This window comes from Brachyhypopomus gauderio, chromosome 17 (assembly GCF_052324685.1).
Source record: "Brachyhypopomus gauderio isolate BG-103 chromosome 17, BGAUD_0.2, whole genome shotgun sequence".
Taxonomy (NCBI): domain Eukaryota; kingdom Metazoa; phylum Chordata; class Actinopteri; order Gymnotiformes; family Hypopomidae; genus Brachyhypopomus; species Brachyhypopomus gauderio.
In genome coordinates this window covers 8,986,160-9,001,410 of record NC_135227.1, presented here as the reverse complement: position 1 = coordinate 9,001,410, position 15,251 = coordinate 8,986,160, and the positions used below count along the sequence as shown (strand labels likewise).

At 50.3% G+C, this 15,251-nt stretch overlaps 1 protein-coding gene across 1 annotated transcript in view; it reads left to right on the top strand.

Moving 5' to 3' along the window:
* Nucleotides 1-15,251, top strand: part of aqr (aquarius intron-binding spliceosomal factor) — a 41,891-nt gene that overhangs the window by 17,402 nt on the left and 9,238 nt on the right. The window contains 7 exon segments of the mRNA XM_076977952.1: nt 2,192-2,327; nt 3,302-3,511; nt 6,694-6,831; nt 6,909-6,980; nt 8,048-8,235; nt 8,554-8,725; nt 13,217-13,387. Coding sequence (XP_076834067.1) covers nt 2,192-2,327; nt 3,302-3,511; nt 6,694-6,831; nt 6,909-6,980; nt 8,048-8,235; nt 8,554-8,725; nt 13,217-13,387 — 1,087 coding nt within the window.

Here is a 15,251-nt window from a genome sequence, read left to right as displayed (position 1 = left end):
ACACCAGGTTGTAGGATAGGTGGGGATTGTGTAACTGAACACCAGGTTGTAGGATAGGTGGGGATGTTGTGACTGAACACCAGGTTGTAGGATAGGTGGGGTTGGTGTGACTGAACACCAGGTTGTAGGATAGGTGCGATTGGTGTGACTGAACATCAGGTTGTAGGATGGGTGGAGTTGGTGTGACAACACCAGGTTGTAGGATGGGTGGGGATGTTGTGACTGAACACCAGGTTGTAGGATGGGTGGGGTTGGTGTGACTGAACACCAGGTTGTAGGATAGGTGGGGTTGGTGTGACTGAACACCAGGTTGTAGGATGGGTGGGGTTGGTGTGACTGAACACCAGGTTGTAGGATGGGTGGGGTTGGTGTGACTGAACACCAGGTTGTAGGATAGGTGGGGATGTTGTGACTGAACTCCAGGTTGTAGGATGGGTGGGGATGATATGACTGAACACTAGGACACCAGGTTGTAGGATAGGTGGGAATTGTGTGACTGAACACCAGGTTGTAGGATAGGTGGGGTTGGTGTGACTGAACACCAGTTTGTAGGATAGGTGGGGTTGGTGTGATAGAACACCAGGTTGTAGGATAGGTGCGATTGGTGTGACTGAACACCAAGTTGTAGGATAGGTGGGGATGATGTGACTGAACATCAGGTTGTAGGATGGGTGGAGTTGGTGTGACAACATCAGGTTGTAGGATGGGTGGGGATGTTGTGACTGAACACCAGGTTGTAGGATAGGTGGGGTTGGTGTGACTGAACACCAGGTTGTAGGATGGGTGGGGTTGGTGTGACTGAACACCAGGTTGTAGGATAGTTGGGGATGGTGTGACCGCGTCTGCTCTGGGTGGGCATGACTGCCCTGGACAGACGACAGGAGGCACAGGCAGACACCGAGGAAGAGAGCTAATAATAATCCGGTTCCACTGGGTCTCCGGCCCGGTGGCGAGAGGGAGGAGAGAACCTGGAACATAATTAACACCATGGAAGACGAGAGAAGAGCCGTCCTCTCTCAGCACAGCCAGGGATGTTTACAGCACCAACAAAACAGCTATTATCCTTTAACAGCCACGCCCTTTAAAAAGAACCGCAACCACTCTGAAGAAAAACGGTTGGCGGTCCAGTGTTCTTAACTGCTGGGGGTCCAGGTTTGTTTTTCAGTGCCTTAACAAGGTGTGTGACGTGTCTCATGTATAGATTAGACAGTGCGGACAACTGGATTGTGAGTGTTTAGACTTCTGTGTGTGTGTGTGTGTGTGTGTGTGTGTGTGTGTGTGTGTGTGTGTGTGTGTGTGTGTGTGTGTGTGTGTGTGTGTGTGTGTGTGTGTGTGTGTGTGTGTGTGTGTGTGTGTTAGCAACCCCCAGACACCCTTGTGCCACATGAACCCTCTTAACCTCATTTGCACTTGAATATCCAAGTTATTTGCAGATAAAACGCACTTAAACCTGAACCTCATTTTAAATCTCCGAGATGCAGTATCTGTAGTTTCCTAGTTTTTGTCTGTTTTGTTTAGTACAGTGGGACAGCTTGTAAGCACAGTGGGTTGCCCTGTGGGGGGAGTATTCTCCCCTACAGATGGGTCCCTGCTTTAACTGTGGGGATCTGCCTTGTGCACCTTATACCTTGAACTGCACTGATGATTACATGATTAACAAGGTGGCCGGTCTGTCAGAGGCTGGGAGTGAATACATTCACCTTCAGTCACGCTGCACAGCATATGGACAGAGATGCTGCATGTGTATTTATTTGTGTGATTTATTACACACACACACACACACACACACACAACCCACACATAAATATGGTATTTCAGTCCTGTTTACCAGGTTACACAGTGAGTACCTGCTCCTGCTCTCCACATATTAGTCCACTGAAATATGGAGAGTGCTGGATCCTTAGAGCTGAGATTATAATCCTGTACTAAAGGAGCCAGCAACCCTTTTCATCCATTTTGTGAATTAGTTAAAATTTAAATTTTTATCTTCGTCATGTTTACATGTCACATCGTGGTGGACCACTTAGGACTTAAACATGATGAATGTAAATGTGTATAATACTGGGTGTGAAGTGTGTGGTTGTGCCTCGGTTCAGAGACTCCTCGCCTCGTCCTGGTGAACACCCACAGCGTCCTTCCTGACCTGCGCGTGTTCGCAGAGCCCTAACCGCCCGCCGTGTGGTCCTCTCAGGTACGGGCGTGTGAACTACGTGCTGGCCCGTAGACTGGAGCTTCTGAGGGAGGTGGCGCGTCTGCAGGAGAGCCTGGGCGTCCCGGGGGACGTGTCCTACACCTGCGAAACCGCAGGACACTTCTACCTCTACCAGGTACCGTACCGCACGCCGCTGCCCCCGGCCGCTCCCCGGGTACGCCGGTGCAGGTGTAATTACCCCACGTACCCACGCACAGGGGTGGAAATCGCCAGCTCAGACACAAAGCCTTTTTTCCCCCCCCCCTTTCTGTGATTACATCAGCAGTGCTGCCCAAAATAGAGCCGTGTCCCTCGCTGAAGAGAAGGTAGCGGCACAGGCGCTCAGAGGGGCAGCACAGGGCTGTGAACACACCAACATGCAGGAGGATAACGAGAACGTTTGGAGAGCAGCTGCGTCAGCTGGAGCAGCTGGGGGGGGGGGGGGGGTAGCTCCACCCTGACAGATGGAGGAGCTGGGGAGAGAGAGGAGGGGGTTGTAGCTCCACCCTGTCAGATGGAGGAGCTGGGGAGAGAGAGGAGGGGGTTGTAGCTCCACCCTGTCAGATGGAGGAACTGGAGAGAGAGAGGAGGGGGTGGTTGCTCCACCCTGTGAGCTGCATGAAATGGCATGCTTTATGCAGGGCAATGGCTCTGCCAGCTTACGTTTCAAACCCCACATTGTGATGGGTTATTGTCAGCACTCACATGCCCTTTATGCGGGGGGGGGGGGAGGGGATTTATTTATTTTTCCTTCCCTTCTCAGTTTTCACAGCATTGCATTAGTCTCTGCTCTGTGCCTTCTAAGATGAGTCAGGCTGTATGTGCTGCACACACTCCTGCCGCTGCCTGTGGGTGGGGGTGTGGGTGTGGGTGGGGGTGGGGGTGTGGGTGGGGGTGCTAGGAGCCATAAGCCCGTTACAGCTCCCAATAAAACATGCACAGCACTAATTAAGCTAGGAGTCGTGCTGAGCAGAGCCTCTGACATTCTCGGGCAGTAATACATCTCACACTAGTTCTCTCACTCTCACACACTTTTTTCTCTCTCACTCTTTATCTACATGTCTCTATCTCTCTCTCTCCCTCTCTCTCCCTCGGTCTCCTCTGCTGCAGGTGATGTCTCGCTGGGAGGAGTACATGAGCAAGGTCAGGTGTAAGCCGGGCCAGGAGGTGACCCCGCAGGACGTGGCCTCACACTTCCCTTTCCATAAGTACTTCTCCAACGCTCCCCAGCCTGTGTTCAAGGGCAGGACGTTCCAGGAGGACATGGACATAGCAGAAGGCTGCTACCGCCACATCCGCAAGATCTTCACCCAGCTGGAGGTATGTGCGCGTGGTCCGCACGCTGAGGATCGGGGGTAACCCCAGCCGGATGCTCCCGGTCGTCAGAACGGACAAGCACATATACCCCCATTACTCCCTCCCTCCTTCACACGCCCCCACCACCTCCACCACCACCACGTCATGTCATGTTATGCCAACGTGATACTGGGGATGTTTGATTTGTAGCCCCTCCCCTCTCTCCTCCTGGGTGTGGCAGTGAGCTCCCCCGTCTTGCCCCCTTCACTCACCCCTCTCTCCCCCTCCAAATGGATCAGTATATATTTCCTTTTTTTTACACAGCAATATCGCCACCGTTATCCACTTACGTGAGCCCAGCTTCCAGAAAAGCAATAACAAAGTTATTGGTTTGGGTAATATCCCTGCGTGTGTTTAGCTTGGTCTTCCTCTGCCGTGGGACCTGTATCGGAGCGTCGTGCTAGCACACCGCGTCCCCTCAGCGGAGCGCTCTGGCGCCGGCCTTACCGCATCCTCCACGGACGCGCCTCTCCGTCAGTGAGGTCTGGAACGGAGCCGGGCCGCCCCTTCTCTCATTAGGACGGCTGGGGCGGCAGCGCGTGGCGCGGCTGTAACGGACGCCGGACGCTCAGGTTTCAGGTGGCCCGCTGCGGCCAGGCCGCTTCTGCCCCAGCGCAGGAAGCAGCTCGGCCGCGGCGGCCATGAACCGCTAGGCAGCGGGGCAAAAAATACCCTCATCAATACTGCACGCTCGCATGGGTTTAATATTAACGTTAAAATAGTAACATATTAAATATTGATGCGGAGTTGCCTGAAACGCGTGTTTCGACCACCGCAGGCTCCAGTCTGCTGGGTAGCCCCTCTACTCCAACCCGGTTCACACGGCAAGACTTCAGCCCTCGAACACCAGAGCTGTGATGGTGTAGACATTAACTTCCCTTCTGTCACTGAAGAGCAGACAACATTTACTTGTAATAGACAGCAGGAAATTGAGGTGAAAATGATCCCAGGCTAGATAAAAAAACGTGCAAAATGGGTAATTTTTTCCCCACTTTTCTCAGTGTTTAGTGTTTCGTCTGTGTTCAGTTCTGTTGTAAAAGGTGGATGCATTAGGTGGACGCGTTGTAAAAGATGTAGGGTGACGTTAGGACGTGTTGTAAAAGATGTACGGTGATGTTAGGTGGACGCGTTGTAAAAGATGTAGGGTGATGTTAGGTAGACGTGTTGTAAAAGATGTATGGTGACGTTAGGACGTTTTGTACAAGATGTACGGTGACGTTAGGTGGACGTGTTGTAAAAGATGTACGGTGACGTTAGGTGGACGCGTTGTGAAAGATGTAGGGTGATGTTAGGTAGACGTGTTGTAAAAGATGTACGGTGACGTTAGGACGTTTTGTACAAGATGTACGGTGACGTTAGGTGGACGCGTTGTGAAAGATGTAGGGTGACGTTAGGTGGAAGTGTTGTAAAAGATGTACGGTGACGTTAGGTGGACGTGTTGTAAAAGATGTACGGTAACGTTAGGATGCGTTGTAAAAGATGTAGGGTGACGTTAGGACGCGTTGTAAAAGATGTAGGGTGACGTTAGGATGTGATGTAAAAGATGTATGGTGACATTAGGACATGTTGTACAAGATGTACGGTGACGTTAGGAAGCATTGTAAAAACTGTACGGTGACGTTAGGTGGACGTGTTGTAAAAGATGTACGGTGATGTTAGGTGGACGTGTTGTAAAAGATGTACGGTGACGTTAGGTGGACGCGTTGTAAAAAATGTAGGGTGATAGGTGGACATGTTGTAAAAGATGTAGGGTGACGTTAGGTGGACGTGTTGTAAAAGATGTACGGTGACGTTAGGTGGACGTGTTGTAAAAGATGTACGGTAACGTTAGGATGCGTTGTAAAAGATGTAGGGTGACGTTAGGACGAGTTGTAAAAGATGTAGGGTGACGTTAGGACGAGTTGTAAAAGATGTAGGGTGACGTTAGGATGTGATGTAAAAGATGTATGGTGACATTAGGACATGTTGTACAAGATGTACGGTGACGTTAGGAAGCATTGTAAAAACTGTACGGTGACGTTAGGTGGACGTGTTGTAAAAGATGTACGGTGACGTTAGGTGGACGCGTTGTAAAAAATGTAGGGTGATGTTAGGTGGACATGTTGTAAAAGATGTAGGGTGACGTTAGGTGGACGTGTTGTAAAAGATGTACGGTGACGTTAGGTGGACGTGTTGTAAAAGATGTACGGTAACGTTAGGATGCGTTGTAAAAGATGTAGGGTGACGTTAGGACGCGTTGTAAAAGATGTAGGGTGACGTTAGGATGTGATGTAAAAGATGTATGGTGACATTAGGACATGTTGTACAAGATGTACGGTGACGTTAGGAAGCATTGTAAAAACTGTACGGTGACGTTAGGTGGACGTGTTGTAAAAGATGTATGGTAACGTTAGTACGTGTTGTAAAAGATGTATGGTGACGTTAGGACGTGTTGTAAAAGATGTACCTTGACGTTAGGTGGACGCGTTGTAAAAGATGTAGGGTGACGTTAGGTGGACGTGTTGTAAAAGATGTACGGTGACATTAGGACATGTTGTAAAAGATGTACGGTGACGTTAGGTGGACGCGTTGTAAAAGATGTACGGTGACGTTAGGTGGACGCGTTGTAAAAGATGTACGGTGACGTTAGGTGGACGCGTTGTAAAAGATGTACGGTGACGTTAGGTGGACGCGTTGTAAAAGATGTACGGTGACATTAGGACGTGTTGTAAAAGATGTATGGTGACGTTAGGTGGACGTGTTGTAAAAGATGTACGGTGACATTAGGACATGTTGTAAAAGATGTACGGTGACGTTAGGTGGACGCGTTGTAAAAGATGTACGGTGACGTTAGGTGGACGCGTTGTAAAAGATGTACGGTGACGTTAGGTGGACGCGTTGTAAAAGATGTACGGTGACATTAGGACGTGTTGTAAAAGATGTACGGTGACGTTAGGTGGACGCGTTGTAAAAGATGTACGGTGACGTTAGGTGGACGCGTTGTAAAAGATGTACGGTGACGTTAGGTGGACATGTAAAAGATGTACGGTGACGTTAGGTGGACGCGTTGTAAAAGATTTACAGTGACGTTAGGACATGTTGTATAAGATGTATGGTGACGTTAGGACGTGTTTTAATGCGACTCTCGACTTTTCTCTTTCCTTCAGGAGTTCAGGGCGTTCGAGCTTCTGCGCAGTGGACTGGACCGATCTAAGTACCTGCTGGTGAAGGAGGCCAAGATCATCGCCATGACCTGCACGCACGCTGCCCTCAAGCGCCATGACCTGGTGGAGCTGGGCTTCAAGGTAAGTCCTCCGGAGAGCCTGCTGGTGCTTGGCAGCCTGACGATCACCACGTCACAAGGGTTTGCTCTGCGTTCCAGTATGACAACATCCTGATGGAAGAGGCAGCTCAGATCCTGGAGATCGAAACCTTCATTCCACTCCTGCTGCAGGTACAACCTCCTCTCTTTCCCAGCCTTCAGCTGGGGTCTCATTAACCTTAAGACAACATTGTAGTCCATTCGGGTTTCAATTATCTCTCATCCAGCTAGTTTGTTTTCCACACCAACATGCCTCTTGACTAATGCGCCTTGGGTTAATCCCCAATCCCCCCCACCCCAGTTGCCTCTCGACCACTGATTGGATAACACTCGATGTCCACATGTTCCCATTGTCCGTGTCGAGTCCTTGTCGTGTGCGGCTGGGCCTTGTTAGCGGTGGCTAACCTCCATGGTCACCGCGGGAGAGAAGCCCTCTGCTCCTCCGCTGTACTGCCAAGGCCTCTCCCAGCTCGGCCAGGTTGCTAACGCAGTGCCAGGCGGTGGAGCTGTGTGCAGGCACAGATGTGCTGGCAGGTGCCGTCGAGAAGAGTCGGGCAGGAAGCCTTGAAAGTCAGTGAGTCAGACCTAATAATAGTGCAGCCTGAGCAAGGTGTGTGGTCGGAACATATGGACACACTCCGGGGGTGGGAGGGGGTGGTTGTTGTTGGGTGGGGGAGAAGGCTCCCCTGCCCGTCCCGGCTGGTGCCACACGGTGACCGTACCAGGCTCACTTCTCCTCTCGGACACCTGGTCAGCTCGGCAACAATCTCCGGTGGAAGCCAGGGCTCTTATGAAGTTGGGGAGCGAATAAGAACGAATGAGTTCTGGGGGCCGTGAATTCTGTGCAGTATTATGCCTTTTGGTAATTCACCATATCAGTCTTATTATAGTATTAATTCCTGAGCTATAAATCCAGTCAGTTGGAGAGAAGAAATGAATCTGTCAGCTGGTGCGTGCGCTAGGAGATAACCCCTGGACCTTCTGTGTTTAATCTGATCTAAAACACGGCTCGTCTTTCAACATAAACCCAAATGAAACATTTACAGCAGTTACTAGCCTATATATGAGGGCTTACATCTAACAATGCTCCACAGATCTCTCTCTCTCTCTCTCACACACACACACACACACACACACACACACACTTCAGAACAACGTAATCTGATCCACCACTGCTCTCCCTCTTCTCCTTGTGCCAGAACCCCGAGGACGGCTACAGTCGCCTGAAACGCTGGATCATGATCGGCGATCACCACCAGCTCCCGCCCGTCATTAAGAACATGGCCTTCCAGAAGTACTCCAACATGGAGCAGTCGCTCTTCACACGCTTTGTGCGCCTGGGCGTACCCACCGTGGACCTGGACGCTCAGGGCAGGGCTCGCGCCAGGTCTGACCACACCCACCATGACCCACCACAGTGACCACACCCACATGACCCACTACAATGACCATACCCACATGACCCACTACAGTGACCACACCCACCGTGACCCCCTATAGTGACCACACCCACCGTGACCCCCTACAGTGACCACACCCACCGTGACCCCCTACAGTGACCACATCCACCGTGACCCCCTACAGTGACCACACCCACCGTGACCCCCTACAGTGACCACACCCACCGTGACCCCCTACAGCCCTGTTACCCTGCATGCAGAGGGATCTGCTGGGTGGTGATTTCTCTGTGTCTTGTGTCCTCCAGCCTGTGTAATCTGTACAACTGGCGCTACAAGCACCTGGGGAACCTGCCCCACGTCCAGATGCAGCCCGAGTTCCAGGGGCCCAACCCGGGCCTGACCTACGACTTCCAGCTAATCAACGTGGAGGACTTCAATGGAGTGGGGGAGTCGGAGCCCAACCCCTACTTCTACCAGGTGTGTGTGGACCCCCGTGGACCAGGCCACACACACGCACACACACACATACACACACAGTTTGCATTCATTGCATTCTGTCTGAGTGAATGGATGTGAATCTGAGCACGTGTGTGTGTGTGTGTGTGTGTGTGTGTGTGTGTGTGTGTGTGTGTGTATTCATGTGTGTTTGTGGCTTGCATCTGCACTGAAAGTTGCTATTGTTCTTAAGTGGTGAATAACCGTATCCTTAAGCATCACATGAGACTTGATATGTTTACCTCATGCTGTTTTCAGGCATTTAGTGGAAGCTGCCTTCATTACATCTGAGACACACACACACACACACACACACACACACACACACACACACTCAGCTGTAAAGTAGGGGTGAAATAGCAACGTGAGGATCAGTACAGAAACCCCCTGTTAGTCCATGCTGCTCCAGGCCCAGCTGAGCGGGCCGCTGTGGGTCTCCCCAGGACTGAGGCAGGGCTGCTGTGGGTCTCCCCAGGACTGAGGCAGGGCTGCTGTGGGTCTCCCCAGCGTGGAGGCAGGGCTGCTGTGGGTCTCCCCAGCGTGGAGGCAGGGCTGCTGTGGGTCTCCCCAGGACTGAGGCAGGGCTGCTGTGGGTCTCCCCAGGACTGAGGCAGGGCTGCTGTGGGTCTCCCCAGCGTGGAGGCAGGGCTGCTGTGGGTCTCCCCGGTGCCGACACAGGGCCGCTGTGCTCCCAGGCCCATTAGCTCTGCCTCATTAGGCAAAGTCCATTCACAGTAATGTTCCACCCCCCCCCCCCCCCCCCCCCAGCGCTACGGAGGCCTGTCCCTCTCGCCTGTGAACCGTCACGCTCCAGTCGGGACGTTCCCGCTCCGCTTAATCAAGCCTAATGTGAAGTATTGATGTTCTCTGTGGCCAGCTAATTGTTGAGAGGGTTTAGTTACGGGGTCGTTGAAGGCTAATGTTATTAGGCTAGGTGCTGTTTTTTTCTCTGTGTGTGTGTGTGTGTGTGTGTGTGTGTGTGTGTGTGTTGATTCACATATGCCCTTTGGTTTACTGAATGGACTTTTCTGTGGTGTAGTTGATGCTAAAAATGAGAGCTCCTTCCTGCCAGAAGGGAGTCATATACTCTCAGCTTGCCTCTTCGTCTGCTCCTCTTCCTCGTTCTCAGTGATATCGGTCTTCATCCACTGCACCAACCGAGGCCATGGTTTGAGGCTACGCTGTTGCCATGGTTACTGAGGTCTGTTCAGTTGCAGCGTATTAGATCATGTTTGTGTAAGGACGTGAGGGAGGGAAGGTGGAAGACAGCCACAGGGAAAATGTGTGTGTGTGTGTGTACGTGTGTGTGTGTACGTGTGTGTGTGTACGTGTGTGTGTGTACGTGTGTGTGTGTACGTGTGTGTGTGTACGTGTGTATGTGTGTGCGTGTGTGCGTGTGTGTGTACGTGTGTGTGTACGTGTGTGTGTGTACGTGTGTGTGTGTACGTGTGTGTGTGTGTGTAGGTGCGTGTGTGTGTGTGTAGGTGCGTGTGTGTGTGTAGGTGCGTGTGTGTGTGTGTAGGTGCGTGTGTGTGTGTGTGTACGTGCGTGTGTGTGTGTGTACGTGCGTGTGTGTGTGTGTGGGAAAGAGAAATATCAATGGGAGAAATGCTGTGTTCAGAAAAAGACAAAATAACTCCATGGGTGTAAGAGGTATAGCCAAACATGCAAATAAATATGAATCTGCATATTTTTATTAACTTGTGTGTTATCACTTTTTACTTATCACAAGATTTTATTAAGACATCTGAAGGATAATCAGAAATGATTTTGTCAACTATATGTAACTGCTGCATTTGCTATATTGAATAGCTGAACTTCAGAAAGTGTGTTTTTACACATTTACCAAAACCCTGTTAATTGCTATGTGGTAAACCCTGTCAGTTGCTACGTGGTAAACATTGTTATAATCCTTCAGGATAGTTGGCAGTTGCCTTAATTATTCAGCTGGTCAGATCTGTTCTTGTCCCCAGTATCAAGTGTGACCAATGGCCTTTCTGCCGGTGACCAAATTAACCGCTTACCTTGTAGCGCCTGTGACCATAACATCCACATGCTAATGCTGCCCTTTGGGTTAAAACTGGGTCAAAGTCCATCAGGACCACACCACTGAGTCCCCATAGCAGTGCCACAGTATCTGGATCCGCTTGGGGAGGCGTGCCCATGACATCTGGGAAGAAGTCATGGGACAGGCACAGCAGCAGGGCTGGGGGCGGTACTGCTGGCAGAGGGGGCGGGGCCTGGCGGAGAAGGGTGTGGCCGAGCTGCGATGCATGGTAACCTGGATACTGTGGTATTTTGCTGTTCCATACTGCAGTGCACTTATCAGACATCCTATGGAATGTGGCCAAACATCTGAAACCCAGCAGCAGTGAAAGGCCACAGGTGTGTAGGAACCTGTCTGTCTCGGTAATGAAGAACTACAACAGGGTGGTGAAATGCAAACTAAGAGGCTATTGCGTTTGGCCACAAGGTGACTGATTCAGACCCACGCAGCTGTCCCTCGGGGTCTTAGTAGTCCTGATTTAAACAGGACCTTTACTGATTTAAACAACACCTTTAAGGGTTTCCAAGCATTGATGGAAACTGAACTCGTCTGAATGTCTGATGAACGGTTGTCTCTCCAAATCATCTATACTGTACAACAGTATCATGCCGGCATGTTCATGAAAGGGACGTTTGTCATTATTTATGAATAATGTGACGAAACAACAATGTTTTTATGTATAATGGTACATCAGTAACAGCAGCCTGGGCTCATGTTGTTTAAATCATGGCTTTGTTGAGATGCAGAGACGTTCTTGCAATGTGATCCCTCTGTCGACGGGTGTTCACAGCTGAGTGGCCAGATAAGAGTGCAGAGAAAAATGAGCCAAGAAAAGAGAGAAACCCGACAGGGAGAGAGAGAGAGAGAACCTGAGAGTGAGACAGAGACAGCCAAAAAGAGAAAGAGGGAGTGGTAGAGAGAGAGATGGGGAGAGAGAGAGAGAGAGAGTGGTAGAGAGAGATGATAGTAGAGGGGGAGAGAGAGAGTGGTAGAGAGAGAGAGAGAAGGGGAGAGAGAGAGAGACCATCGAGGGCCCATATTTATTTTTAGGGTTGTTGATTTGTAACTTTTTATGTTTTGTCAGTTGGAAGTCAGAGGTTTCTGTTTGTGTGTGGGATTCAGCAGTGTCTCAGTGAGGGGCAGCTAGCCACGTACGTCTTCACCCCCACACCAGTCCCAGGAGCCTCACTCACGTGTGTCTTCACCCCCACACCAGTCCCAGGAGCCCCACTCACGTACGTCTTCACCCCCACACCAGTCCCAGGAGCCCCACTCACGTGTGTCTTCACCCCCACACCAGTCCCAGGAGCCCCACTCGAGTGTGTCTTCACCACCACACCAGTCCCAGAAGCCCCACTCACGTGTGTCTTCACCCCCACACCAGTCCCAGGAGCCCCACTCACGTACGTCTTCACCCCCACACCAGTCCAGGAGCCCCACTCGTGTGTGTCTTCACCCCCACACCAGTCCCAGGAGCCCCACTCACGTGTGTCTTCACTCCCACACCAGTCTCAGGAGCCCCACTCACGTGCGTCTTCACCCCCACACCAGTCCCAGGAGCCCCACTCGAGTGTGTCTTCACCACCACACCAGTCCCAGAAGCCCCACTCACGTGTGTCTTCACCCCCACACCAGTCCCAGGAGCCCCACTCACGTACGTCTTCACCCCCACACCAGTCCAGGAGCCCCACTCGTGTGTGTCTTCACCCCCACACCAGTCCCAGGAGCCCCACTCACGTGTATCTTCACTCCCACACCAGTCCCAGGAGCCCCACTCACGTGTGTCTTCACTCCCACACCAGTCCCAGGAGCCCCACTCACATGTGTCTTCACTCCCACACCAGTCTCAGGAGCCCCACTCACGTGTGTCTTCACCCCCACACCAGTCCCAGGAGCCCCACTCGTGTGTGTCTTCAGTCCCAGGAGTCCCACTTGTGTGTTTCTTTGCTTTCTGCAACAATTCTGAGCCTGCAAGGGGGGTTGCACTAGTCTCATTATATTCCAGACCAAAGTTCAGCACATGGGAGACGTGGTTAAGTCCTCTATCACGGATGTGTGCGGCCATCACACCTGTAGTACATGCAGACTACACCGCTAAATCATGGGTGGGGAATTCCAGCTGTTGTATCCAGCTTTTGATTGCACTGGCTGCAAACGTTTAAAGAGCAGCTTTTAATGAGCGTATGTGTTTTCTGTGTGAACAGTTTGTTCTGATTATGATGTTGAGGCAGAAAGTCCAAAATCAGTGACAATTGTTTTAAGTAGAAATGCAGCGATTTGAACTGAAGTAGTTGCAGTTACAACAATTACATTAAAGCTGATTTACACATGAAACACAAGTTTTATATTTCAACAGTGCTGCTTAAAGAAGACTGATTCAGTCTGTTGTTTCTCTCTCTCTGTCTTGTGTGTTTGTGTGTGTGTAGAACCTGGCCGAGGCCGAGTACTCCGTGGCCCTGTTCATGTACATGCGTCTGCTCGGCTACCCAGCGGAGCGCATCAGCATACTGACCACGTACAACGGGCAGAAGCACTTAATCCGTGACGTCATCAACCAGCGCTGCGCCAGTAACCCGTTCTTCGGTCAGCCCAACAAGGTAAGCACAACGGCAGACGTGTGAACAGCTAGACAGACACTTATGTCTCATCATAAGTGAAGCTAAGCAAATATACCAGACGTAAGTAGCGCTGGCTGGTAACTTTTGGAAGACAGACATTCTAACATGCAGCATCTTGCGACAAAGGTCGGCAATCACATCGGAACATAAGTTCATAATTAACCGAATTAACAGTTCATTAGACAAATGTACCAGTATTATTGTATGTGACGGGACATTGCGTCTCGTCAGGATTGTGACAGGACATGGCGTCTCCTTCAGGTCCAGGAACTCTCCCAGTTTTAATGTTCTCATTCACAGGACTCGGGCAACAGGTGGTGTGGTTAATGTAGCTCTCAAATGCAGATTGTAGTGTGTTCAGTCTGCTTCTTACTGATATTTCAGAACTACATCTCCAAAGATTTGGTATCGTGTCCTTTGGAATATCTCACTGATATCTGTGAAAAGCACCATAGTGGGTGGCTGCAAGAGCTTGACAGACATAGCAACAGTAACCAAGGGAGACGGGATGTAGTGAAGGGTCGGTTCCACTGTCACTCTAATGGAGGCGTGAGTGCAGAGTTCAAAGGAGCTCTTCTCCCAGAGTTCAAAGGAGCTCTTCTCCCAGAGTTCAAAGGGGCTCTTCTCCCAGAGTTCATAGGGGCTCGCTAGCTACTTCATCCCCCCGGGCCATCACACCCAGTTATATGACTGCTTAGGGGTGCACGATATGACGATATAAAATCGTGAATGGCGATAACGAGTGGAGAATCGCAGGCGATCTACCAAATTAGAGAAATCGTATAGATCGCCTTTGCCAGCGTAATGACTTTTTTATGCTGGTTTCCACCGATGCGTCAGACGTAGGGCGTAGAACGGACCAATCACAGTGAACTGTGCGTCTTCCACGCCTCCATGTTGTGTAAAAACTAAAAACTGCGTGGACAACGACGGCTGAAAGCCAAACCGAGGAGCGGGTAAAGAAGAGGGAATCCACCTCTGTAATCTGAAATTGATTCGGATTTTCTTCCACTGACCAAGACCAAACTACAGCGATATGTAAAGTGTGCAAAGAACACGTGAAAACGTCAGATGCCAGTACAACAAATTTATTCAATCACTTGAGACGTAGACATCCCAAGTAATATGCCGAAAGTGAAACAATGCAGGCAGCCGTCTCACAAGTGACCATAGCGCGCGACTCCGCCACACCACGCGTGAACGATATGTGGTAGTATAAAGAAACACCCCTCTAAAACAGGGGAAGGAACATTTACTTGACGAAGTTTAAAGTTGCTTTGTGTTTCAGGTTTGAAAAGTGCTGGAATTTAGGCTAAAGTACTTGAAAATGGTTGAAATTGTAACTACTTCGTTTCACAACAAATAGCTGTCTGACTGAACATTTCTCTTACGTTAACAAGGACGAAACATGAGAGAACGTGAAGATGTTAAGATAGGGTGTTTTGAAAATAAACAACCATTAAATAATGTGAATAAAAAGCGAATTATATCGAATCATTTCGACTATATGTATAAATATTTTACTTTAAGTTTAAAGTGCTGGGAAATATTTAGTGCAATAGTGCACTTTCACAGTGTAAGGAACTGCGGGACGCAGAGCAGGGAGGCGGACACAAACGCTGAGGAGAGCGAGATTTATTGAATGGACAGAGTCGTAATACCGGGCAGGGGTCATAACAGGTATGCAGTCCGAACATGAAATATAAACGGGCATGGTGGCACAAAGAACAAAGTGTTTAAAATGGAGACAAATTAAGTATTATATCGCGATCAATTCTTTGTGTTGACTTGTAACCCCCGTGGTGGCCCAACTCAAAAGTAGCCCAAAGAACCGCACCCCGCG